This window comes from Prinia subflava, chromosome 3, assembly GCF_021018805.1.
Source record: "Prinia subflava isolate CZ2003 ecotype Zambia chromosome 3, Cam_Psub_1.2, whole genome shotgun sequence".
Taxonomy (NCBI): Eukaryota; Metazoa; Chordata; class Aves; order Passeriformes; family Cisticolidae; genus Prinia; species Prinia subflava.
The window spans coordinates 45,041,115-45,067,655 of NC_086249.1; the positions used below are offsets into that span (position 1 = coordinate 45,041,115).

General features: G+C 40.2%; 1 protein-coding gene across 1 annotated transcript; it reads right to left on the minus strand.

Moving 5' to 3' along the window:
• Positions 1 to 26,541, minus strand: ITM2B (integral membrane protein 2B). The gene is made up of 6 exons (XM_063392108.1): positions 26,401 to 26,541; positions 9,650 to 9,778; positions 7,386 to 7,592; positions 5,306 to 5,416; positions 2,011 to 2,161; positions 1 to 723 (listed from the first exon to the last, which is right to left on the minus strand). Exons 1-6 carry the CDS (start codon positions 26,497 to 26,499, stop codon positions 635 to 637), a joined length of 786 nt encoding a protein of 261 aa, XP_063248178.1. The 5' UTR covers positions 26,500 to 26,541; the 3' UTR covers positions 1 to 634.

The following is a 26,541-nucleotide window of genomic DNA, read 5'->3' on the forward strand; positions in this document are numbered from 1 at the left end:
TTTTAGACAAACAGGTTTATAAGGTTTATTTCCATTGCACATACATAAGATTATATACAAGTTAGTAACATAAGTTACTTCTTAATTTTCTAAAAGACTGTTACAGCAAACACTTGCCATTTTAAAACATCAAGTCAGAAATCAATCCCAAAAAGGTAAATATGACAATATTTTAAAAACAAAACAAATTGCACTTGGTTAGGAGTCAAATACAGGTTTGTCTATATGCTGTAACTAACTATATAGCAGTTAATATTACAGTTAGAAGTAGCTCTTGCAGTCCATTTGTACATTACTAAATTTTTTCAATTTTACTTATTTAAAAACTGGTGGATATTTCAAAGACTTCTTCTTCTTCTTTCTAGTATTTGAGATTCACATGAAATGCACTAGCAACTAAGTCTTTATACAATTGCTATTCAAATATAAGAACACCACACCTGAAAATAAGGAGAAAACTAAAATGTATTGATTTTACATGTATCTTGAGATGAGAAATATGGAAGGTGTTCAGCAAGAAAGCCCTGTCCACTACTTACATAAAAGAAGATTTTAAAAAATAATCACTGCACACAATACAAAGGGTGGGGTCATAGTGTACTTTTTGAGTCTCCTGTAACAGTACTATTCCTCATTACTGTTCACAGATGAGCGTTTCCATAGCAAACTTGTTCTCAAAGTGTCGAATCTTTCGACAGTTGATGGCTTCACGCTTCTGAATTCCTGTTGTATTGGTAAAGAACAACACAGTGTCAAGAGAAGAAGGGCTGAGGTACATCAGAGACAGAAGTTTTATATTTGCTATGATAAGATGTCACCAGAAATCAGAACTACCCCTTTCCAACCCTCCCCTCCAACAAAACACAGACAGGCACACATTCAGACATAGAAAATCTATTAGCAGGGAATGATCCTAAATGTGTGGTGAACCAAATCCCAGTACTGGTTTAGTGAAAACCAACCTGCCAAAACCCCCCACTGGCTAGTTTTAATTCAGATCAGTTCCCAATCTCTCTCTGTGCATCTGTAAAAATGCTTGTGGAGATGTGAGAGAAGGAACAGAAATAGAATAAACTGCTATACACAAAGAAAGAGCAGATTTGTAGCATTATCTTGGAATCAGAGAAAGACAGAATTTAACCAAATTGTATGCAAACATGCTCACTGCCAACCTATGCTCACCATTGATTACTACAGGATAAACATACTGAATTTTTAATTGGATTTTGCTATTAAAACCTTTTCATTTTCAAACATCAATCTAAATTGCTTTTATAAAATGTAGCTCTTCTCTTTGTTCTCCCAAGCAGTCAGGTCTTACAATATGACAGGAGCAATTAAACTGCTTTGGTGTGCACTTGCACACCACATGCAGATTACACAACAACAAGAAGAAATCAAACAACCAGAAAGCAAAAAGACCAAACCACGAAAAAGCAAATTCGAGTAACATCTGAATGCAAATTTTAAGGGAGTATTTAATAGCTTTTCAAGACTCTTCCAAAAAATGTTTTTCAACCATTTTTCCATAAAAAAGTACCAAGCACTACAATTTTCCTGTGAAGACAGCTCTTATTCACATTTCACTGACAAAAACAGAAAGACATGTAAGAATGTATAGATGGCTTTAATGACAAGAAGAACCTGCAATAGTGTACTTGGACTACAAGGCTAAAACTTCTATATTCAAGATCTGGTTTGGGGTAGGGTGGGTGGTTTAGGGTTCAGGATTGAAGAAGAGCATCAGTGAAAGCCTGAGCTCCAGAAAACACACCCATGCACACACACACACAGACATTGTGTCACTCCTAGGTCACTGGGGCCTTGAGCACTTTTGCACTGTGACATGACTTGTTTCCACACCTACACAAGAAAATCAGACTCACTGAGGCCCATAGGGCCGGTCAGTGCAGTAAACAAGCCCTGCTTTAATTAGAGTCTTTTCTTTGAACACACTCAAGCACCACTGAAGCTGCTGCCAACACAGATGCCTGCGGGAGGAGCATTTACCTTTCATGGCTTCTTTGCGCTGTAGTTTATAGGTTTCCTTGCCACGGCAGAGGCGGTAAATAAAGAATCCCAGCTGATCCACGTTTTCAATGCGATCAGTAACAATCATCTGCTCATGAATTAAATACGACTGAGGCAAGTATGTTCCAGCCTGTTGAACAAAAACACAACAGCTCTGTCAAAAGCCATCTCTTCATGGTCTGAGTACACATGAAACACTTTGCAATGTTTTTCTTCAACATATCTTCAAATTATTTCAAAATACGTATTATCCACAGACTTTCATTCTAAATGTGCAAACTTCACTACAGTACAGAAACATGTAACAATTACATTCAAAAATGTCACAGAACTTCCACTGATGCTGACACCCACTGCCCTCCTGCTACAGTAACACCAGCCTTCAGCAAGTTTTTTCTAGAGGTACCCACTGTCACATGACAGTTCTGCACTGATCATCCAAAGTTTTCACTTAATTAGTAACAGCCCACCAGACCTCAGTGGGAACAACTCCCAGGCAGGAGTGGGCAGAAACATGATCTACATGGAGATACTCCTGCTGATGAAGCAGAGTAGCTGCACTGTAGTCCAGGTGCAGTCCATGGGGTTGGGAAGCCTTGAACTTATTCACAGCATGGGTCACTGCTCTCAAACCAAAGTCAAGACAAGACCATAACTTTTCTATCCCTGCAAAGTTGTTATGGTGATTCCCACAATTATCTATGTGGAAAGATATTACAAAGCCAAGGTGCGTCATCAGGTGTTTCAAGGCAATACGCTGAAATGGCAGACCCATGATGATGTATAAAGGCTTCCCAGCCCTCTCTAGACCCTCCAGTATTATTATTATTATTATTATTATTATTATTATTATTATTATTATTCCACAGATGAAATGACGGAGGAATCTGGCTCTGTGCACACCTCACTGTACATGGCTGGAGATGCACAAACTTAGCTGCCAGCTGGTTTTCTAATACCACCATTATTAAATAATCATCCACTTTTAAAAATACTAAGAAATCCTGTTAAGCGTGTTTCTAATTTATAGTAGTATAGAAGGCATTCCTTGCTTTTAAAAATAAAATGATCACTTATTGTGAAAACAAATTTAGCTTCTGTTGTGAAAGATCTCTGTATTTTTTAGTGACAATAAACAACTTGAAATTTCTGCTGTAAACAAGATCATCTTTTCAGCCCCAGGGACATTTTGAGAAGCTGATTAAATACTATTCTTCCTAGTAAAGAAAGAAAGGACTGCATGAATATTTTCTTCAATATATACTATGAGGAAAACAACAGCAACTTCTTTTTCTTTAAGTAACAGCTTAGCAAACATCACTCTCCAAAACAATCCACTCATTATTTCGTAATTAAATCTCTGTAAATTACTGTATCTTAACTCCTGGTCTCTCAAATCTCAGGAGGGAGCCCCAAGGGAGTGCCAGAGCACAGCAGTAGTGCAGGGCACTGGCAGGGTGAGCAGCAGTGCTGAGGACTTGTTGGGCAGCCTGCAAGGACACTCCTGGGCTCATGTCCTCCTGACCACAGGACCTCCCAGACCCAGCCTTCTCCATCCTTCCTGGGTGGGACTGGAGGAAAGGAAACTCAGTGCAGAAATCTCCTCTGCCCAGCTGCTGCAGGAGCAATTCCAGTGCTGAGATCCAGCATAGCCACAAATATCATTTTTGAGACATCCTGTGCACTTTGTGCAGTTAAAATTAGCCTGTTGGCTCAGCAGCGGGAACAAGGTGGATGAGCAAATAGATCTTGGTTTCAGTTCTGCTTCCCAAAGAAACAAAGGAGACCTTTCATGTCTGCACATTGAAGCAAACTGTATCAATATATAGAAATGTGGATTTTTAGCCTAAAATTACGGTGTTTCATAAACACCAGAATAGCCCAGAGCTCCTCCATTTTCATAAAATGCCCTCTGCATGTATTCAGAGCTCATTTTAATGAAACTAGCACATCAATTTCATATATTTTTTTCTGGTGCAACCAGTGTGACTGCAGGACAGTATTTACCCACTTCGTGTATCTGCAGCATATTTTTCCAAATTCCTGTTACAAATGTTTAGCCTGATTTTCTGTGACATCAAATGCCCACAGCTTTTTGTTAATACAATGAGAATTAAACAGATGTCTCATAAAATTAGGGCACCCACTGCTGGGGACAATGATCAAAACTGTTTGCTTTTGCACAGATTTTCAGTTAAATGCGTGATGCCTGGTTATCCTCTTACCGGTAAACCAAGCGTATTTGATTCAGTACTAATGACAAACTAGGAAATTAACAGATTTTAATAGTAAAATTTATGTGATCTAAAAATAGAAAGAAAACAGCACAGAAAAAGTTTAAAAAATGGGGTCACTGAGTTTTACAGACACCACATCATCCTTATGTACAGGAAATGAAAGTGTGGTTAAATAACCACGCTCAAAATAGGAAGCAAAAAAGCAGCAAAGGACTTACTTGTGGTAACTTTTCACATGAAATTTACTTATACATACAAACTCAGAAATGGCTAAAATGGTTCCTGGAGTCCTAATTCCAAAGCCTTTTTTTGAAAGATGCAAACCCAAAGATGATGTAACTGTTCTGAAGTTAAAAATGCCCAGTAAAATATTAAAACATTCTCCCCAAATCTTAGACACATTTCATCAGCTCTCTTCCCCACTGGACTGTTTTGCTGTTTTGTGAAGAAACCAGAAGGCGAGAACCCAAGGTAAATACTATTTAAATCTGCAATTGAAAGCACACGTTACGTAAAGTGCACAGCAGATCCAACACATCTCATGTGCATCACCCTCAAGGCCCTGGATCGAAGTGAGGGTCAATCCCAGGGATCAATGCTTTAAACAATGCCCCTGCTAAAAGGATTTCCCAGTCTTATCTACTTCATGCCTCCCAGCTACCCAGTCTTAGTCCAGTGCACACAGAAACTTCATAGTTTCATAGAAACTAGGCTTCATAGAAACCTTAGTCACAATGCATTATAAATCAAAAAGCACACAGACTGCTATCAAAGAGTCCAACTACACCACATTTGCACGGTTTTGTCAGCCAAATTTACAGCACTGAAGAAAACCAGATCTTTTTGCCTTCTTCTTAATTAATGATTTCCTCATGATTGTAGATCATTGTCTAAGTAGGTTATAGACTTCTCTCTTTGCAAAGACCTCTAGCTATCATGTGCCTTGTGTGAATGTCAGAGTTCTGCAGAAGGGAAAAAAAAGAAAAACTTCTACTTGTTCCCATCTTAAGAACAAATTACTTGTGATTTAATCATACCTTGATATTGATGAGCAGCTCCAGGAAATTTTTTGGTGGCATAACAACTGAAGTGTTCAGAGGAATCACATAGCACTTATCCAGGCTAAGGTCAAGATAGGCAGTGAGTCTCTGTTGGGAAAACATTTATTTTAATCACAATAACAAGAAGATCAGAAAACTGACAGATGTTGCTGAACTGCTATTGCCTTGTGCTGTTCTTCAGATTATTCTTTTGTTCACTGTAAAGCCTGTCCAACAAACTCCAATCTTAGAGCAAGTAAATGCACAAACAGAGAGCAGCCTTGATGAGAGTTTATATTTTCGACAGGGATTTGGGCAAGGCAGCAGGCGATGAAGAGCTCAAATGACTAAGCAAGGAAACTACAAAGCTGTACCTGAGCTGTTAGGGAAACAAGTACAGCATTCAGTTATGCCTTCATTGTGAAATGACAGGGCAAAAAACTGGCTCTAATCTTCATGCTTTTATATTTTGTTATAGTCTAAAGAAGAAATGCTGCTGTAAGAACGAAACACAGAAGGAAAAAAAATTGCTATAGATAATGCAACAAAAGTAGTTTTAGGTTCAAAAAATACTACTGACTTGCAAGGTTAATGATTATGCACAGTTGAATTATTATCTTTATACAGTACCTGAACTGCGGTATTTGCCATCATCTGATAAAAAGCTCAGGGAATTACCCTGCTGAATCCTCTAGCTCTGTTCACTGAGCTGTGTTTTACTGCACCTGTTCTTGCTAAAGAAGACATTATCTGTAGTTGCTGAAAGCTCTGAGGCCGTGTATGTATAAAAAGTACTGAGCACCAGGAGCCCAGCAGTCAAATAATGCCAGGACAGCAATCATCAGTGCAGCCAATCTCATTACATGGAGCAAGTGCTGCACCTATGGCAAATGACCCTTGCACTGACTTTCAGAGCAAAGCCTTTAACTTATTAAATCAAAAAGTAAATTTCTAATATTATATCATTCTTACTTGCTTCTTAGATGCTGCTTTTTTTTTTCATTTTCTAGTTTTCCCTCTTTAGAGTCTTCATTCTAAGTCTTAACAGAAGCTCTCTAAATATATTCTGAAATATTATTTAAATTACATAGCTTGAGCAAGCAATGTTTTCCTCCAAATCTGGCTATGAATATTTGATAGATAGCACTTTAAACTCTGAAGTTTGCATAAAAAAATAGGACACTTCCCCATTCTTTTTCAGCCTAGCTTAAAAAAAGCTGTTCAGCTTTAAGTCTTCAAATGTTCACAGAGATTTAGCTTCCTGAAAACCAGCTGTACAGCATTTCATCACCATCAGACAGCTCCAACCATGCTGATACAGAAAAGGAAGGCTTCTAATTGTTTTACAGTTGCTCTTAACACTGAGAGCTGTAGGGCTGTCAATTGCCTTAACAGAAATTTATTACCATGATTCCTATCAATCAAGGTTATTTCTCCAAAAAAGGAAAGACAGCTTTGAAACCCTAGTTCAGTGCCTCTAGGAATGGTAGCAGCCTGTGGTGCACGAAGAAATTAAGAAATTAACTTTGGCTTCCTGTGGCATCTGGAAAATGAGCTGTCTTCCATGGTCCTTCTCCTTCTGCTGCTGCTTTGGGGGTTTGAGCCATGCTAGGAGAGCACCTCAGGGAGTGCTTGAACACACCCAGTGACATCAGATGCCATCAGCCCCTCCAAGCTGATGTCAAAGCTACCTCAGCCCTTTCCAAATCTCCCTCGGCACCACAGTAGTTAGTCAAATTCTGGCCCAGTGGACTCAGCAGAGCAAGAACAATATTCTCTTTAGTTTCTCCAACTAAGGAGAGCAAACAGATCCAAGATTTTTCCCTTTCTAAAAACAGAACTGTATTTGCAAATGGTGGTTTACACACTCCCTGATGATGATGACTGTATTGTGCTGTACTTTATGCCTGGTTAATAACTGCTTAGAGCCTGCTGCTGATCAAAACATTGCTGCTGCCTCCTCCACCCCTCTGCTTTCCCCCAACATTATAAATAAGGAGCATATTTATCAGGATGACTGAGGGGGAACATTTTTTGAGTTTTACATGCTTTCAACTTCTTCAGACACATTTCTTACCCGGTGGAAGTCGTGGACAATATCAGCAGGATCGCTATCAGCAAATTCAGGGACTGGCACACTGATAAATTCAACATCTTCCTCCTCCAGGATCTGAATATTTTCCTCAATTGTGTGGTAGCGAGCACTCTGAGCCTCTGCCCCAGCCTCAGGTAAACTTAAGCCATCTTCAATGTACTTTATTCCACAGAAGTACACGCCACCCTGCTAAAAATAGTAAACAAGCCAGCAACAAAAAGATCAGTAAGGTATAAGTTTAAAAGTAATATTCTCAGAGCACTGAAGAGAGGAAAAACTTGTCAGACTAAATGAAATTTTTTGCCTTTAATTTGATTCGTACACCAAAGCAGGAGCTAGTTGCTATCTACAACAGGACCATGACTAAAACCTCAATTACACTCAACCTAGAGGGAGTCTTCCCTTGAATTCAAGGAAAACAAGATCCCATAAGCAGGTTCTTAAAATCCAGTCTTCCATATATTTTTAGAAAGACAGTGACGTTCCTACATCTGTATGTATACATATTACTACTATTATTAAATTATGATCTAACGGTAGTAAAAAAAAAGGTTTAAAACTAGTAATCCAAATCACCTTTAAAAAGCAAGTCTAACTTTAAATTTGGTCCTGCTTGCAGCAGAGGGTTGGACTAGATTACGTCAAGACTTTCCTTCCAAACTCAATTATTCTGTGAAGTTGTTTAGTTTCACAAGACTTCAAGAGTTTGGAAAGTCAGTTTCTAAAATAATTTTTGAACAGTTTTAAGACACAAGAAGGTAGAAAGAGAAATTGAAATAACTAATTTGTGTCCTTTTGGCACAGTACACATGGCAGGCTACCCAAGTGAAGTGTAAAATACAGCTCTGAGTCAGAGGAAGTTATGTACCAAATTTACACTCCAGATAGTTTTAGAAATATAGAACTCTGCATATGCACATGCCAATTTAAAGTTTTACACTGAAAACGTGTCTTCAGTGCAATGTCAGCTCAATTGCTGAATGTTTCCTTTAACGAAGATCTGACTCATAAACAAGCAGCACAGGTTTGAATTAAATGGTACTTTCAGTTTCATCTCACTGGCAGGTGAAAGGTGGAGCACCCAGTGCTAAGCACCGGTAAAATGTGCATTAGAAATGCAACCTGCCAGCCTTCAGCTCCTCAGCTCGTTAATCCACCCACAGGGATAAGCCTAAGCATCATTGTTTGCAACACTACTGCTCCCCTGTAAATTTGGTTAATGTGATAGCCAAATAGACTACAAACTGCAAGTTCAGCTAGAATTTCTCAAGTTTAATCACTTGGCTTTCCACATTAGCAGCTACTAAAATGGGGGAAAAGCAACAGTCCTGCTATCAGGGACAAGAACATGAATTTTTACCTTCTAATTAGGTGCACTAACCAGTGTGCTAGAGAGATTCATGTTTTGCTTACCCTCTCCCTTTCTGGCTCTGTGATCTTGCAGCTCCAGCAGTTTCTGAAGCAAGGAGAGTGTGCTTGCACCACTTGGGCAACAGCCCAGCACATCCAGCACTGCCCAGCGACAACTCCCCTCAAGGGAGACAATATTTAACTCACATCTCCCATGTTTCAGGTAAATGCTCCATTTCCCTGGCACTGCTGCCTTTACAGAGCTCCTCTTGCAGCAGTGCCATTTGTTAAAAGACTGAAAATACATTTTGTTAGAGGTCTAATCTTGTCAGTGTGGATTAGACTTGACAGAGCATGTTTAAACCACACTGACTGTGCTTTTCCCAAGTCCCCTGCAGGGCCCATTTTTCTTATCCATGTGGAGGCTAGGGAAGGGGAGAGTCGCTGCTTTCACAAGCAGTCCCTTTCCTGTACACTGACAGTGCCTCGTGTTAGGAAACCTGGGATCAAACAAGGAGGCTTTCAAGGGGTTAATTCACCTCCCGTATTTAGCACTGCAGAAAAGAAAAGAAAGCAGATAAAAATCTGGGACATCACTGGGGTTCCTAAACACAAGTCCTATTTAGATAGACTCTTTCCTCTGCAAAGTGAGGTTTTCAAAAGTGTTGCTCTCTTTTATTTGCCAGCTTCACTTCTGCCCTTCTCTGCTGATAGGTAACTCCAGAGAAGGCAAAACTCTAGCCTTTAGAAAACACAAAGTTTTGGAAAGAAGAAATGGTTTACTTTCTTTGGTTTAGTTTGTTCCTCCTCTTCTAAATGTAACACAAAAAGAACAGTCTGTTGCTCTTCTTCCCACAGAGAAAAACAGCCCTCTCATAAATGAGTATGTGCCTTACCTGGAATGCAAAATATTTGTACAGATAGGCACCGCCCAGGAACACGCCAGCCAGCATAAAGGCCAGTCCAAAGCACATGCACCAGCACCAGGCCCTTCTCTGTCCAACAGGCACAGCATCCTCAGGGTCCTGCAAGGCATCAGACAGGGACCTTCAGCACACTGCTCTCAGGGCAGGTAAGACAGCAGATACCTCAGGCCCAGCAAATACAAACATTGCAGCCACCAGAAAAGGCTGTACGTGCTTTAGCACAAGTGTTTAGAAACTTTCCTTATTTGGTAAAATTTAAAACAAGTCTAAGCTGAGGCTTAGTAAAACTTGTACTTTTAATGCCATCATCACTGACTAAACCAGCAGACTTAGAAGAATATAACAAAACTTCCTGAGATACCTAATAGTACACAGGGAGCCACTTCCCAGGTTGCAGACAGAAAAATACCCATTCTCAGGCAACCTCCCTGCAACAACAGCAGAGCGAGGAAGTCAACTCAGAAAGGTCACATTCTTTTTTACCTTAGTATATACAATATAAGTTGCATATACCAACAGAACCAACAGAAGATCAAAGGTAGTAAGAGCAGCAAAATATATCCTTTCCTATCCTGTTCTGTTCCATCAGAACGAAACAGTCTTTACCACAACTTGGCTGGCAGAATAGTGAGGGTGGGAACGAAAAAAATATAAAGATGCTTTGTAAGTTGCTTATAAGGAAGCCTTCTGCTCTAAGACAGCATTTGCCATGCCTCTATCTGCTGTTCGTGTAACACTGAAGGAATGACAGGATGTTTCCCCTTCAGGGCACTGGTTTGCATAACCATGCAGTCCCCACAGGCATCCTAAGCAATAAACTGCTGCTTGCAAAATCTTCCCTTTATCAGCCACATTACAATGCTCTTTCCTCCCCCAAGTGTTTGCATAACTCATATACAAATTAAAAAAGAAAACAAAATTTAAAAAAAAAAATCCAACTTTGAGCTACCCTGTTCCAAGCCAGGATAATCCTGGGAAAACATTTGAATTCAAATAAATACAAAGAAATTCATTACCCCTTTGCAACCACAAAACAATAATGTAGAATGACGACCAGGGCAAAATCATTATGACCAAATGAACAAAAAAACCGCCAAACCAGAAAACTGAGGAAAGGCAGGACTGAAGCTCTTGGGAAGGCTTTGACAGCCTTTTGTTGTTCTGAATAGTTGTTAGCCAATGTTCTGCCTGATGTGTTGGGTCTTTTTGCTGCATTTGCTAATTAAGATGATATCCCACTTGAACAAAGGTGTGGGTATAGTACCCAGCTGCCTTGGCCCAGTTGGGAAGGAATTCCCTTTATCTGGCTGAAGCAAGTCTGACACCAAATGGAAAGGGAACCCTCCCTGTAAATGGTGGGAGAAAGTGGCACTTCCTGGGAATGACTCAGCCATCCCAGAGAAGGATAAGGAGCATTTTGGAGGGACTTACTTCTTCTCACTGATTATAGAGGGAAATTCCTTGGTTAACAAAGTAGGTACCTAACTCATATGCAGCTAAAATTAAGTGATGTGAAACCCACCTTTACAGTACACTGCAATTACCTTTCACACAGAAGTGGCAGTGCAGCTTCTTTGCCAGGCAACAGCTGCCAAAATCTGATTCAGAAATATTTAGAGTTAAACTGAAGGTATTTCACACATTTTATTTTACCTTGCTAAATACAGCAGTAAATCACATTGTGAAATCTCCATCTTTGGAGGTTTTCAGGACTCAACTACAGAAAGCCATGGCTAATCTTGCTTTGGCAACCATCCTGTTTCTAAAGGGAGGCTGCAGCAAATGACTTCCAGAGGCCCCTTCAAACCAACATTTCTGGGATACATTACAAGGCACAGTGCAATTAGCAAAATAACGTTTGCTGTAGACTGAAAAGACACAATGTAAACACAAGAAACAACTTTTTGGCACTTTTGGAACACCAATTATTTAAGTCATTCAGAGTAAAAATTACAGCATTACTAGCTGCCTGATTTTTAACCTGTCTCTTTGCAAAGACTGAGAATAGGACATAATACCCATGCTAATCTAATTAACTCTCAGGTCAGGTTGAGAGTCACTGTGGATTCTTCTATAAATCATCTCAATTATAAATCTAAACCAGGTAAACCAAGGATTTTTATTTTTATGTTGCCCTGTATCATTAGGTAACTATTTCCCTAGATATTTCAAAGCATACAGGACACCTGATTGAAACTTTTTGTAATAGATGTCACTTAAACGGTTTCAAGTTAATGCCAAAAGAAGGCATGGCAAACTGCCTTTGGGATACAATATCAAAATATTCTCTAGTGAAGAATATAAAGAGTATCTTTATTTTTCCTAGTGCTGCATTCATCTCCCACACCTTTTTAACTTCAACCAAAATTATTCCTTAGTGGAGTGACTGCCTCTTCCATTTTTTGTTAAGTCCAGAAAGACTAAGAAAACATGCATTTGGAAAATGGTGAGGAAGGCATACAGAATATGAACACCTATCTGGAAATGGGGGTTAATGTCTGATAAATGGTCCACAAGGCACAAAGATAAACAGAAAAAAAGAAACTAACTTTTACACTTTTACCAGGCTAGGAAAAACCTGAAGGACAAGTTTATCAGTATTGCACCTTAAATAATTTTGCTTTGGTATATGAGATGACAGATGCAAACAACAGGTTAAATACAACTCTTTTATCCTTTACCACCAGCTGAAGGCTATCATTATTATTTCTGAAGGTGTCCCTTGTGGTGGCACAAGCTATTTTGTATTTGTAGTTGCCTATCATTGATTTGTCCCCAGCCTACCAAAAACAGTCCATCAAATTGAGGGCAAGAGTTCAAGCCCAGTTTAGGCTCCTGCTTAGGACAATGAATGAAAGCACAGCACCTTAGCACAGGCAGAACCTGAAACTGAAAACACTGAAAAGATTTTATGCTATTGAAAGAGAACAAAGAATTGACTTCTTAGCCTGAAAATTAAGTACTTTATCAAGCAGTTTAAAACCAGCTTAAATTAAAATATTTTAAATAACTCACTGAAGCCAAATTATATATGTAGCTGACCCATGGCTAAGCTCTCTAAGCTTTTGTATTGTTGCCATGACAGCTTAGTTTGGGCTGTATTGAGCCAAAAGAATAATTTGTCCCTTGCTATATAAATCTGACCCTCTGCACTGCAAGAGAAGAAAATGCAATGGATGCTCACTGTCCTTCCAGGTGACTCATGTTCTGAAAAAACCCCATTAAGTGAAAGCAGATCCCCACTAAGAGGGACAGTGCTGAATTAGCGCTTCTCCACACACGGTTACAACTGCACTTTGTTCTGCAGCAGCAGTGCTGACTTCTGAAGCCAGAGCACGACATGAGACTGCAGCCTCAATGACTAATTTTTCTCTAGGCCAGTTTTCCACTGCCAGAGGTAGCTCACAAAAGCAAGCATCGTGTACTTGAGGTGAAGGCAGACCTCTAAAAATACGCCTCTCTACTTCTGTAATAAATAATCATTACTGCCCTGGTCCCTTTCTTTCTTCTCCTCTGCTTCATCCTTGCCCCATGTATTTTCAACTCCCTAGTGAATCCTCAGCCTTAAGATGGTGCCACAAAATTCATCTCTGATGCAAAATGCCTTAGGAGGAACTGGACACAGGCCCAAAACTGGCATGTTTCCCTTGATGAGCTGATTGTTCTAATTAGAAAACATTTGATTAGCCTATTTCCCATGGATAAGACATGAAACAGAAGCATCTCTCTGCCACTTGTACACTAAATCCTACAGTGTTGAAATTAAATGGTTCAGAATTTCCCAACCTGAACAGCTTCAAGCCCTGCAGTAACAATTTTCCTTTCAGATAGAAAACAAGCATTAAATTCTATTATTTGAGACTGGGAAGATTCAAAATCTAGCGTCTTCTCACAAAGAAGTGACAAGATGACTGCAGTTTTCAGAACAGGTCCCTTCATTGGTGACCACAGCAGTGAATGTAAAGCCTTCTTACTAAAACCATGAAACACTTCTGAGATGGGCACATGATAGCACAAACTATTTACCAGAACACCTCCCAATTACAGAGAGATCTTCACAAGAACATCTTTATGACAATTAGCATTAGCTGTTCTGCAGTAAATTTAAAAAAAAAAAAAAAAAAAAAAGTGAATAACCCCATAAACCTGCAAACATTAGCAGTTATTAATGGCCAGTGGCCCTATATTCCCTTGCTCTTTTCAATTCAATTTTAATGCTACCTTTTTATTCCCTTTCTTTCTTTCTTTTTTTTTCTTTTTTTTTTTTTTTTTTTTTTAAATAAATGCTGAATTTTGGAATGGCCAAATTCATGTTTGGGGTAATATCACAAATGTATTCTAAGAAGCTCCAATACTGAGCCACAAATGTGTATAATTAGACTTGGTAATTACTTAGATTTTTCCCCTTGTGGCTTTTGGTACATAGTGGAATATAATTGCTTTAACATTATGAAAGTAAAGCAGTCCATAAACTTAGAAGGCATATGTCTAGTTCGTATTAAAATGAGTGAGAAGATTATCAGACCTTGTTCCTTTGCAGAAATTAAGGACACATCTATCTAAACCAGATATGACAGACAAGATGCTGTGAGAAGTCCAGAATACTGTATGATTGCTGGACAGCTATGCAAAAGATAATGTCCCAAATTTAAAAATAGATATGATAGCAATAAAAATAATTTTGGGAGCGGGAAATGTCTTTCAGAATGAACAGTCTCTGATCCACAGAGAAACCAGATGCAGAGCATTACTGAGCATTACGAACATTACTAAAAATGTCTACAGCATAATACACAAAACATCCATAATTATGCATGTGAGAATAACATCTAATACATATACACAAACACATATATAAAAGTTTACCGTAATGTGGGTAGAACTGGCTGGAAGCTGTTCAGAACAATTTTTCCTCCAAGGTCCTCTGTGTGCCACTTAGCTCACATGGATGGACAGAACACAGAGGGACAGACTAAGTTTCCTGAAGGCAAATATTGACCAAATGCAGTTTTAATTAGTGGAACAGGAAGAAGGGAATTTAATGACTCCCTAGAAGTGTTTTTAATGAGAGAGACTAAAAGGTCTTTAAATAAAATACTGGCCAATGGTTGCATAAACTGAATTCTGTTGGTCAGGCTTGCCTGCTCTGACTTGTAAATGTGACATCTGCAGAAAATCCTCACAAAAGAAAGTCAATTTAAAATGAACTTAATTTAGAAAGAGCTCTGCATTCCTTCGATGGTATTCCTGCCTGAAGACTGCTCCAAGCCTGGTATTCTATTTATTACTTGTTGCAGATGGGAAATTAAGGCAGGCTTTTGCAAGACTCCTCACTTGGCAGATGCTGCGAATCTGGAAGGCGATCATACTGATCTGCCTCTAAAACAGCAATTTTATGCCTACTAATAAAATTAAATTTAAATTTTAAGTACAATAATCTCTTAACTTGCTAGTTGGAAAAAAACATTCTATATACAATAGAGGCTTCAGAGGTTTCTCGCTTGCCCAGAAAACAAGCTATGGCTGTTTATATGCAGTCAGTATCTGAACATTGCAACCCTTCAGTGCCAGCACTGCCAGTTCTTCTGTCACAATGGAAAGGGACTTGTCCATCTGAGCAAAGGCTCTCTGCCTAAAGAACCACATGAAAACACGACCTTAGCTGTGCTGCTGTTTGCTGTAGTCATGAAGCCTGAATAACAAAGGAGATTAATCAATAAGAATTATCTGTTAGGCAGTTGGCACTATTAACCTCTTCTTGCATTTCTCATATCTGTATATGGTCTTTGAAATCAGAAGATGGAATTAAATTCCAGGAGCTTTATGAGTTCAAAGTCCAAGGTTGTTTTAATTGGTTGAATGTTATCTTTGACGAAATAATGGGAGAGTTTTATTAAAACATAAGGTGTCTGTCAAATGACTCATTTCGTTGTTCAAACATTGTAACTTTAACAGAATAAAAACATCAGTATAAGCAGCCAGCTCAAGATCATCTTAAAAGGGGAATGAGTGCAGGCGGGTAGGAAGGTATCTGTAGCTGCATGTATTGGGAGAGAGAAAGGCAAAGAGAGAACAAAAATTGGAAAACAGGCAAGAGTAGGGGAACAGGAAATAAAACTCAGAAACATATTGGAACATGAAGAGTTCAAATTTTTTGCAGGAAGTAAAGGAAAATTACAACTGTAAAGTGAATGTTAAGGACAGGAATCAGTAGGTCATCCACAACTATGTGATTGAGGGACAAGAAAAGATGCATGTCATGTAGAGTAATCCAGCAACTCCTAACCAACATGAGTAATCCTGATTTACCTAAACACTGCCTTCATTTCTGAGATAAGAGACTGCAAAACCTGCTGGCAGTCAACAATTAAATAGGATGGGTAAAGAAGGAAAAAGCCTGTAACTATTCAAATTGCTGTTCTGGTTAAATTTGGGAGTAGCACTATGGTGAGTCATTGTTAGCTTTGGTCTTACATGGACTAGAAAGTGACAGGGTATTTAAATGGCCTGAAAGTTGTATTTTTACACCAGAAAAAGACCTTTTTTTCAGGTGATTCATCTGCATTTTTGGCTATATCCTCGTCACAGGCTGTCTACAGCAAGTGTACAACTAAGCACACACTGTATTTGACTGTTTCTTCAAAGTCCAGACTTCCCCAGATTGCTCCTCTTTGTCCAATTTCTAGATCTCTTTGTCCAGTTTCAAGACCTACCAACTTCCTGCTCTGGCCACTTATCCTATGTCTATGCCCCCTGTATCTTTCCCCACCCAAGGCAGAGTTCTCCGGTATCTGCCACACGCAGAGCAGCTGGGCACACCTTATTTCCCTTTCCTCCCTTCACCGTTGCCCCAAGATAAACCATTCACCACCACGCTCTGGTGGAGAGGAGCCGGGCTACGGCCACAGAACTGCTCTGGACTTTGGCCTGTCACATCAACAAGGCAGCACTCCTGTGCCTCCTGGCCTGCGTTTGCACGGCAAACACTCAGGGCAAGGACCGCCCTCCTGGCACTTCGCTGTACAGGTATTAGCACCACAGGATCTTCATACCATCTCATACTCCTACTGAACACGAGCAAACACTTCTTTTACTGCCTGACCCCAAACACCAGCACAGCTTGCCCAGGGAGCTGTGGAGTCTTCCATCCTTGGAGATACTCAGAAGCTGACTGGAGGTGGTCCCAAGCAACCAGCTGCAGGTGGTCCTGCTAGAGCAGGGGCATTGGGCCAGGTGACCTCCAATGCCAGCCATTCTGTAACACTAATACTATACAGGGTGAGGATTAACAAATAACTCTAACCACTTGCTTCATTAAAAAAAAATCAAACTTCCAAGAGTGTTGGGTCTGTGCTAGACAAGTAATAAAGCTCCACATATCCTTTGCTTGCTTTGGAGATTCTTCTGCATTCTCTCCACGCCCTGCCATGAAAACTTCAACAAAACCTACAACATTTAGAAAAGGTCTTGCCTCTGAGTGTCTGAATGCTTAGGGTGGAAATCAGGTTTATTTAGAAAATATATTAATGTTGCTAAATTTATCTACACATTTTCATAAACTAGAAGGATGGAAATTTGTTCTGCATTTCACGCTTAGTTTTCTCACATATTTGAAGAGAAGTTTTCTGGTGCAAGTTTGCAAGTCATAGACCAAAACATACAGGTGGAAAGCTTGCACAGATATCCAGCAAGAGAGATTAATTTTTTAAACAAAACCCCTCAAACCTAACAAGTCATATGGGACATTCTTGAGAATGCATTTTGCTTTCAGAAGACAAAATCACCACACCCTGTACAGATAGAGCATACCAAACACGGCATTTCATTAAACTGTCCAGTTTTGAAAAATGCTTCATTTTTAAACATTGCCAAAATAAACCCTTTACCCACCTGCGTATTTTGACTTACAACTGACTTAGATTCTACCATACTTACAGAAAGTACACTATATCAATCTATAACTTTAATGAAGTATTTCTTTCATCTTTATCCTGAATTAGATGAGTGTTTGAAAACAGGAACTTAGAAGGTTCCCTTTCCACTTAAAATGGATCAATACTAAATTATCTCTTTGACCTTGGTTGTTCCAGGCCCTGTTTCTCCCTTACCCTGCTCACTTCTTAGATCTGAAATTCCTTTTTTCCTATGACTGCCTGATTCTCAGACATCAGTATGATGGAACGCTATGTGAATTTAACCTAGATTTCTCTCAAGGCTATTTTCCCAAGTGGCATTGGCTCTTTCACCCAAGAGATCTCATTAGCATGCACATATGCACCACTGAGCCTCGGAATTTAATAACTCTATTCCCAGTTCAGCCACAGATGGTATGTCATCTCAAGCAAGTTACAAAGGCTGTGTCTCAGTTTCTCTCAAAAGTAGAATCGAGCATCACAAAACCCACTTGTGAGGTCTGTAGTCCTGCTTCAAAAGAGGGCAGACTCTGAAGCCTGTCTAGGTTGCTCAGGGCTCTTGACCAGTCAAAGCTTGAAAATCGCTAAGACTGACACTTCAAAGCTTCTCCAGGTAATTTCCTCAGCAATATTCAGTTCTCCTCAAGACTGAAAAATATTTTGCTTCTATCAGTTAGAAGCTCTCTTTTTTAAATTTATGGCACCAGGCTCTGGGAGGCTGCTGTGAAGTGCACCCTGCAGCAGTTTCATCTCTGGGTTGAACAAGCCTCAGTCCCTTGGCCACTCCTCACAGGGCACAACCTGCAACCTCTGAGTGTTGTGGTGGCCCCTGGTGGACTCACACCAGTTTATTGCTGTCTTTTTTTGGATTAGAGTGCTCAGCCTTCAGTGATGCAAGGGACTAGTGTCCAGCTGACTGTCCACCAGAAGCCCTGGGTCTTTTTCAAGCAGAGCAGCTTCCCAGCTAAGTGGTGCCCTGTGTATCCTGATGGCTGGGATGAGTCTGCTCCTGATGTAAGACTTGTCATTTGCTATTTCTGAAACTCAGGAGATTTTGGTCAGCCCATTACCTTAGCCTGTTGAGGCAAGTGTGAATGGCAGCCCTGTCCTCAAACACATACACTCTGCTAATACATGTATTAGTGAATTAGAATGCATAGTGGCTGTACAGCAAGCACAGTTCTCTGAGTGGAAATCATTCTATATGCAAATACAGAATAGCATTTAATCGTAGCAGTTACAAGTATCAGCACAGGAGAGCTGACCCTGGAAGGCTGATGTTTAATTATGCCCTCTTTACAGACAAAACTCTTGTAACAAACTGAAGGGCTTCAGTGCAATTAGACTATTCAAAGTCTGAAGTGGAGCACACACTCCAGTGCCCAGCACCTAGTGGCATCACACCCTGCAGGATCACAGAACTGGCCAGTGTTCAAACACCTCAGCAAGAGCTTCCTAAAACTGCAAACCATGGGCAAGATAACTCACTGTGCTGTGCAGCAGCCTCTGAGAGTCGTGTTTGGCCTCATACCCTGCAAAGGCTGCTGCATTTTCAAATGTGTAAATGCAAGGGTTTTCTATTTCTGTGTAGGCTTTATCTTTTAAAACAAATAAATAAATAAACAGGCCTTAGTGATTCAGCAACTCTGTGAGATCCACCCCAGAGATCACTGACCCCTCCCAGTTATGATCTCCCCAGCGTGCTCTTTTTTCAGTCATTCCACCATCTCATTCTACCCACAAAAGAGCAGAAAGCTGCTATCAAAGAACCCTAGGAAAAAGACAACCACAAATTAACCAAGGACTTGCATTCAAGGAACTCTACTCTTAAAATGCCTGTGGGTTTTATTTTTATGTGTGTGTGTATATATATATATGAAATTATATGTACTGCATACTTAATAATAAACTTTAGAAAAATCTAGAAGAATATTTGTGTACACACACACACACGCACTGACATTACATAGAAAGGACAAACAAGATACCAATTTATTATTTTCTGGGATCTCTATAATAACTGTTGGGCAAATATGACTTTGGGATTTTGTCATGATGAATTTTACACAGCCTTGCACAGAGGACCTTTGCTTGTAGATGACACATGGATCACTCAGGAAGGACCTAATGCTTTTCTGTATGTCAGTTGTGGCCCAAACCCTACCTAGGTCACATGATGTCTGCCACAAAACCATTTCTGACTTCTTTGCAGAGTTCAATCTTATTAATTATCTCATTCCTTTGGTTTACCACATCTGTAAAATTAGGACAGATATCTGAATTTTATAAATTAGCATGCTTTTCATCTGTAGATTCAAAGTAATTTCCACTGAGGATAAAAAGCAGTACATAAATAGTAAGAAAATGAATGTTATATTATTCATACAGATCAGGAGACTAAAAGCAGATAATGCTAACCTTTGTCAATCATAGCATAAGGGGAAGATGGGGAGAAAAAATAGGAGGAAAAAAAGAATCTGTACAATAAGTAACAAACCACATAATTTGTTATCCCAGCTGTAGTTATGTTTTATAAATGTCATAATGTTTTTGCAAGTACAGAATAGAGAATATTTAAAATTACTAAGACTTAAAAATGCAGTATTTGCTTTTGAAGGTATTTCCTGAGAGTCACAGAGAGGACTATTTTCTTTTTATGAAGAACTATCTGGTGCCTGCAGCTACTGACTACTGGATAGAAAATACATATAAAGCTGACAAATATTCAAAAATCACAACTGCAGAACAGTTAACTGAAAACATTACTGGAGGTGAGTATGCTTACCATTCTTACATACCCCTCCAGAAGACTACTAGCATCAACATTTACTAAAATGCTGATAAGAAAAAGATAAAAAAAGGAAAAAACCTACACAAATTACAAAGAAAATAAATTTGAAAGTAGAAAACAGTCTATAAAAACACAACTCATAGGTTACATTTGCAACTGCAAACATTTCATTAAAATACTTAACAAAAGAAAAACATATTTACATAAACATTATATTTTGAAATTAAACTTTTCTTGAAATAGATGTTCACATGTTGGATTAAACATTCATTAGAATGGAATGAGTCAAAACCATTTCCCTTGAAAATACTGCTGATTCCAAGAAAATTTTCTTTCAAATGATTTTCACAGGAAAGCTCAGCATTTCATTTTGATCCACATCTTCAGAAATTAACTAATTTAACTTGATCTTTCACATCAAACAGAACTTTTACTTCAACAGCCTCTGTTTAAGTGGTGTTCTTCATACTACTATGCAATGTTAATATCTAAACTAGTTCCTTGAAGCTTATAAAAAGAAATTCAGCACAGAAAGACAGGGATGAACGTAAGAGAAGTACTTCTGGCATTTACTGTAAAGATGCATTACAGTGCAGGATAGTTTTTCTAGATACTGCACTAAATAAAGCATCATCTACAGACTTTTCCATATGATGATATTAAGGGGAAAAAAAGTTCTCCAAATACATTTTTAGGGCAAGGGGTCTCAGCCAAGTGAAAGTTTGGGAAACTGAAAAGAAATTATTTAGAACTGCAAGGAAGTATTCATATTGTCTTTCTAGTCATCCCTGCACTGAGTTCACACGAGCTGCACAGTACAGACATCAGCTCTTGCTCAGTCAGCCAAAAACGTGAACGATTCAAACAACTGACGAAGCAGTTATCAAAAAGGTCTGGCAGAATACATCCTGTTTGAAATATTAAATATAATTCTTCTGGGAAATGGTGGTATTTCTCAACCAAACCTTTCTATTTGTTATTCAGGTCAGGAAGTTGTGAGAGACAGAAAAGGAAGTGAGATATGGAGCACTGACAGAACTCCTCTGTCCCACAGGTTCGTGTCCCTTGCTGGGGCATGACACAAGCTCCTCCAGATCACACTTTGAACTTTGTAATTCCAAATCCCTAAACTCACTTAAAAATAGCAAGAGATTGTCAGAAGAGTTTCACCAGCTTTTAGAGGTCTTGGTTTTTTAGTATTCTCTCAGTTGCTGGCAGGCTTTAAGGAATAGCTTTAGGAGCCAAAAGTCTCAAAAATGCAGTTATCTTATTTTCAGGAAGCTGCACTACTTGACCAGTAGCACAAATTGATAATGTAAAACCATGCAGGGGAAGACATCAGCCACAAGGCTTCTTTTATTATAAGTCCCTCATTAACAACACAAATTTTGTTCAATATGACTTGATTTATCCTAATTTATATTTTTTGGTATCCATAAAATCAAATAAAGTAACGGAATGAATCCTGAGTACTCTTTGTGCCTGAAACTGGAGGGTTTTCACCTATGGTTTGGTGGATTTTCATTAAAATTTTAGCAACATCTGGGAGAAGAGGGAGAGAATTCACTTTGTTAGGATTTCTTACTTCTGGTCCTCTTTTAAATAATCATGTCTTAATCTCCACAATGCTTTGACAGATAGCAGACGCTGGTTGGTTTAATGACCTAGTTACATCACAGAAAATAGAGGAAAATACAAAGACTGCTCTTTCCCCAGTGGCATCTGGTGTAAGGGCTATAGAAACTTGGCTGGAGAAAGCCTGTGAAGGGAATATGGAAACTCCTGTAAGAAAAAAAAAAGACATGAAAAACAAACAAAACAATCCTAAACCACCCAGCTACAGAGACGTTCCAGAAAGTAGGAAAACCTGCTTTCCTGACAGCAAAATAATAAGCAAATGACTATTTGTTAGTGGATACAGTAAATTTTATATAAATATATAAACCTGTAAAGTTAACGCCTTTATTTCAGAAACATTTAACACCAATTACACAAAATCTGAGGCATCTTCTACACAGCAAAATAGTGCTCACTAGTTGTTGCTCAGCAGCATTTCCTTCACTCTGTGTTAAAAATGTCTATTTTAGCATGCTTTAGGCAAGATTAAGCTGAAGTGAAAAAAAGGTTAATTTTAAAGGTCAGAGCAATAGTGCTCTTAAAAGAAATAAATACAAAAAGCTGCTGCTTTTAAAATTCTAAACATTTGCACTTTCACATTGAACTCTCCACACATGCAGTTATCCAATGGTCAGCCACAACACATCTGTGTGAATTCACAGCTCCCATGCACAAAGCTGGATGTGGTAAAGATGCACCGTGTTGAGCACCCGAAATAGTTTTTCAAGGTTTCCACTGAACCTGGCAGAAGGGAGCAATAGCCCCAGTTGCAGAGGGCACCAAGAGTTTTTGGAGGGCTTAATCTGCTGAATGGCCTTTATAAAATGTCTGAAGATTTCAGCTATGCTCAGAACCATCTTTGGCTCTCCAAAGATCTATTGCAGGGAGAAATGTTAAAATACCACACATTGTTTGTTGGGAAACTGGATCATAAAACATCCTATTGTAAAGACAATGAGCAAAATGGAAAATGAAATGTGGCCTAACACCCTTCACTAGAAGTATTCTGTATTTTGGCCAAGAATTATGGCATAGAAGTACCATCCCGACAACAGAAACAGAGTTGTAATGGCTGCCTACAGTAATTATGGAGACACTTTCACTACATGCCATAATACCAAGCAGTGATTTATGCAGAGACAGGATTAGCACTCTAGATTTTTCAACTCCTTTTTAAGTAACATACTCCAAAGCATAAGACCACTGCCTTCTGCATAACCTTTTTTTTAAGACGTTTCCATGACACATCCCCTTCTCTTCTTGCCTCTTCCTGTTTTACCTTCCCTGATTAATTTCCGATTAGTATCTGCATCAGGGGTTACCAGGCAAATTTTGGCAAGACCAGAGTATTTCTATGCTGTATCATCAGCATATTTTAGCTGCAAATGCTCTTTGCTAAGTCCTTGGAAGATTATGTATTTAAGAGTAATCCTGCAATGGCAGAGTAGCAGTCTTCAAGGCACTCTGCTGCAAAAAGCAGCCGAACAAGACTGTCAAAGAATTAGCCCAAAAGCTCATTCCATCAACTTTTATTTTCTTCACATTTCAGAGTATTTGGCTTTATTCATTAATCTCAAATAGTCTACTAACATCTCTAGCTCAAATATTTTTAAATTCTTGGTAATAAAATTGTGATAGTGCAATTCTGTTGATTCTCTTCTTAGGGTTATCCCTTTACTTCTGTCAAGAATGCCTCCCAGGACTTTGTTCATAAAAGAAAGCTTCATAAAATGTTGTAATATTTTTCATGTTTACACTTGTGATCCAGATCTATTTATTCTCCTACAGAAACAATGTAGGAGAAGGGAAATCTCTCATATATGCAGGTTTGGAGAGGTGACCTTTTTCAGTCTACCAGAATTTTTTCTTCCAGTATACATTCCCACACTGCCTTCAAACCTCACTTGAAGCTAAGGGTTTTCCAGCAACGATGTGATATGAATAATGCATTTATCAGATGTGGTTTATTTTGTCCCCTTTCCTCCAAAGAGCTGCATAGGCAATTGAAGCTGTGGAGGGGCGGGGGAAGATCTGTTTCTAATGCAGTTGTATTCCAGAAGGCAAAGTTCAAGGAGTGGATCCTGCACTTGCCTCAAAGGTGTCAAGTTTTACAAGGACCCTCAGTTCCTATCCACCTGCCCCCCCAACCCCAAGATCTGAGAATAAGCTCCCAGACTTGAAGAATCACAACATCTCTAGAGCTACATGGCATTGTTTGTTTCACAACTGTTAATCCTGCATGGATTGCTCAGCCTGTTCTACAAAAACTACAGAAAACGCTACTGTACCAGATCTGCTTTTACTGATGCTCTAAAACACAAAAACTCAAAAAAAGCTTACTCAGGAGAATTCTGCACACTGTTAGGTGCAGGTCTGCAGTTCTGCAGACAAAAGATAGAAATGTGTCAAGGAGAATGTCAAAGACTTCCCTCAAGAGCGCTCGTTGTTTTTGGAATTTTCATCTGTACTGAGCATCCCCTCCTAGCAAGCTATTTTAGGAGCGTTTCAAGCTTCGTTCAGGCGTGTTCACCCCCTGACAGCAGTGCAAGAACTTCTAAGTAGCTACTGTGAGATCAGACCGCCTTTTGACCCGGTTAATAAGTGTTTACAAGTCTCATTTCTAGGCAAGGAAAGCAAAGTTAAGGCAGATCTTGTATGTCATCCTCAGCTGCTAGAATTTACAGCTCCACATTAAGGAAATCATAGTCAAATGACATGCTTCCATCAGTATCTGGACAGGGTCAGCAGGATTTGTTCCCCAGTGTACAATTAGCCAGATGTATTTTGTTTGTTTAGCAGCAGAAAAACAAGCCCAATTTGGTAGGCTATCTGGAAACAAACATCATCCAAGGCAGCTCTGGATTCCAATGTAATAAACTCCCCCATTTTCTGGAACATGTAGCATATCTCTTGCTTATGTGCTTGGTCAGCGTCAAACTGACCACCAAACCTGGGGTCAGGAAGGAATTCAACAGCTTAATCTGGGCTCCAGGAAGCCACTACTTCCTAGAGAATAGCACTCCTCTAGGAACACGGAGCACCTAATGGATTTCCCATAATTGCAGGCAATCTGAGTAACAATACCGTCTCATCTGTTGTGGTGCACTGTTCTAGAGACCTAAATAGTCTGGTCAGAGTTTCATCTGAAAGCGCAGTATGCTCAGTAGAAGTGTGAAATTTAACCACTTAGTGTATCAGGAGATGTCACCAGAAGCACCTTCTGCTGTGAAATGACAGTGGATTCTGCAGGTGAAGAACCTGGACCCATCAAAATCAAGCAAAACCTGCACCAGGACACAACTTCACGCTACAAACCGAACAGATACTGTCCTCCTAGGCAGAAATTCATGACAAAGATTTAGGAAATTAATAAACACTATCAATTTTGAAGAGCCAATCTGGTAATTCAGAGGCCTGACGCACAAGAGATTGTGAAAGCAAACGAAAACAGCAAGACACTGTTTATGTGCAACTGGCCATTTTTCAAGTTTTCACTCCCTTTTGAAAGAGCTTAGAGCAAATTAGACTACACTCCGAATTAAAAACGGGTTTTGATTACGGGAGCATAGAAATTGCAACCAAACCCCTTTGTATTCCAGGTAGTTTTGCACTTCAAAAACTTTAAGAGCCACTGGTGTTGCTGTTTGCAGAGGGGAGGCGACAGCAGCGCCTGGAGTTTGGGTGCTGTTTTGGGGCGGGGGGGGGAGGCAGCTCTTTGTTCCTTGATTTAAGGCAGCCCAAGTTCCGAGGTGAAGTTCTCCGTACCACACAACCACCAAGCTCTGCGAACACGCTGCAGCACAAGCCCGGCCGAACTTCACCCCTCCAAGCGCTCCCTTGCCCGGGAGCATCCGGGGTCCGGGAGCGGGCGGCGGGGGGGGCCGCGGCGGGGGGAACCGCAGGCACGACCCGCCCTCTCACACAAACCAGCTCCCACCGCCGGCCCAACACAGCCAGGGGCTGCGGGAGCGCAGCCGGCCCTGAAAGCCGAGGTGGCCGCGGTCCACGCGCTGCAGCGGCTAACAAAAAAAAAACCCAAAACAAACCCACAAAAACCAAAAAACAAACCACCATAAACAAAACCCCAACAAAACCCGAACAAACAGGAAAACGGAACCACCACAGAGATCCCCGGAGTCGGGAGAAGCGGAGCCGAGACGCTCGTTCCCTGTCAGCCATTTTAGAAGCGTGAGCCGATGGGGCGGCGGGGCGCACCGCTGCGCAGCCTTCCCCGGCCCGCCCGGGGCCATCGCCGCGGGCAAGGGGCGCACAGAGCTCGGCAGCGTCCCCGCCGCGCTCCCCTCCCGGGGCAGCCCCGCCGAGCGCAGCGCAGCGGAGCAGAGCGGAGCGCCCGGCGCCGCCGGGAAAGCCCCGAAGGGTCGGACCCCCGCCGCCCTCACCTTGGCGTCCGGCGGCAGGATCAGCACCTGGCTGTTCTCCTCCTCCTTCTTCGCCGCCTCCTTCTGCGCCAACGCGGAGTTGAACGACACCTTCACCATGGCCGGTCCTCAGCGCCCCGCACGCAGGAGAACGAGGACGAG

What these genes read in the sequence shown, in the direction of transcription:
- ITM2B (XM_063392108.1), bottom strand. Translation starts at nt 26,499, where the DNA reads ATGGTGAAGGTGTCGTTCAACTCCGCGTTGGCGCAGAAGGAGGCGGCG. An exon ending in TCCTGCCGCCGGACGCCAAG is followed by an intron (nt 9,779 to 26,400) that starts GTGAGGGCGGCG and finishes GATGCCTTGCAG; the next exon opens with GACCCTGAGGATGCTGTGCC. An exon ending in TTGTCCACGACTTCCACCGG is followed by an intron (nt 5,417 to 7,385) that starts GTAAGAAATGTG and finishes TTTTCCCAACAG; the next exon opens with AGACTCACTGCCTATCTTGA.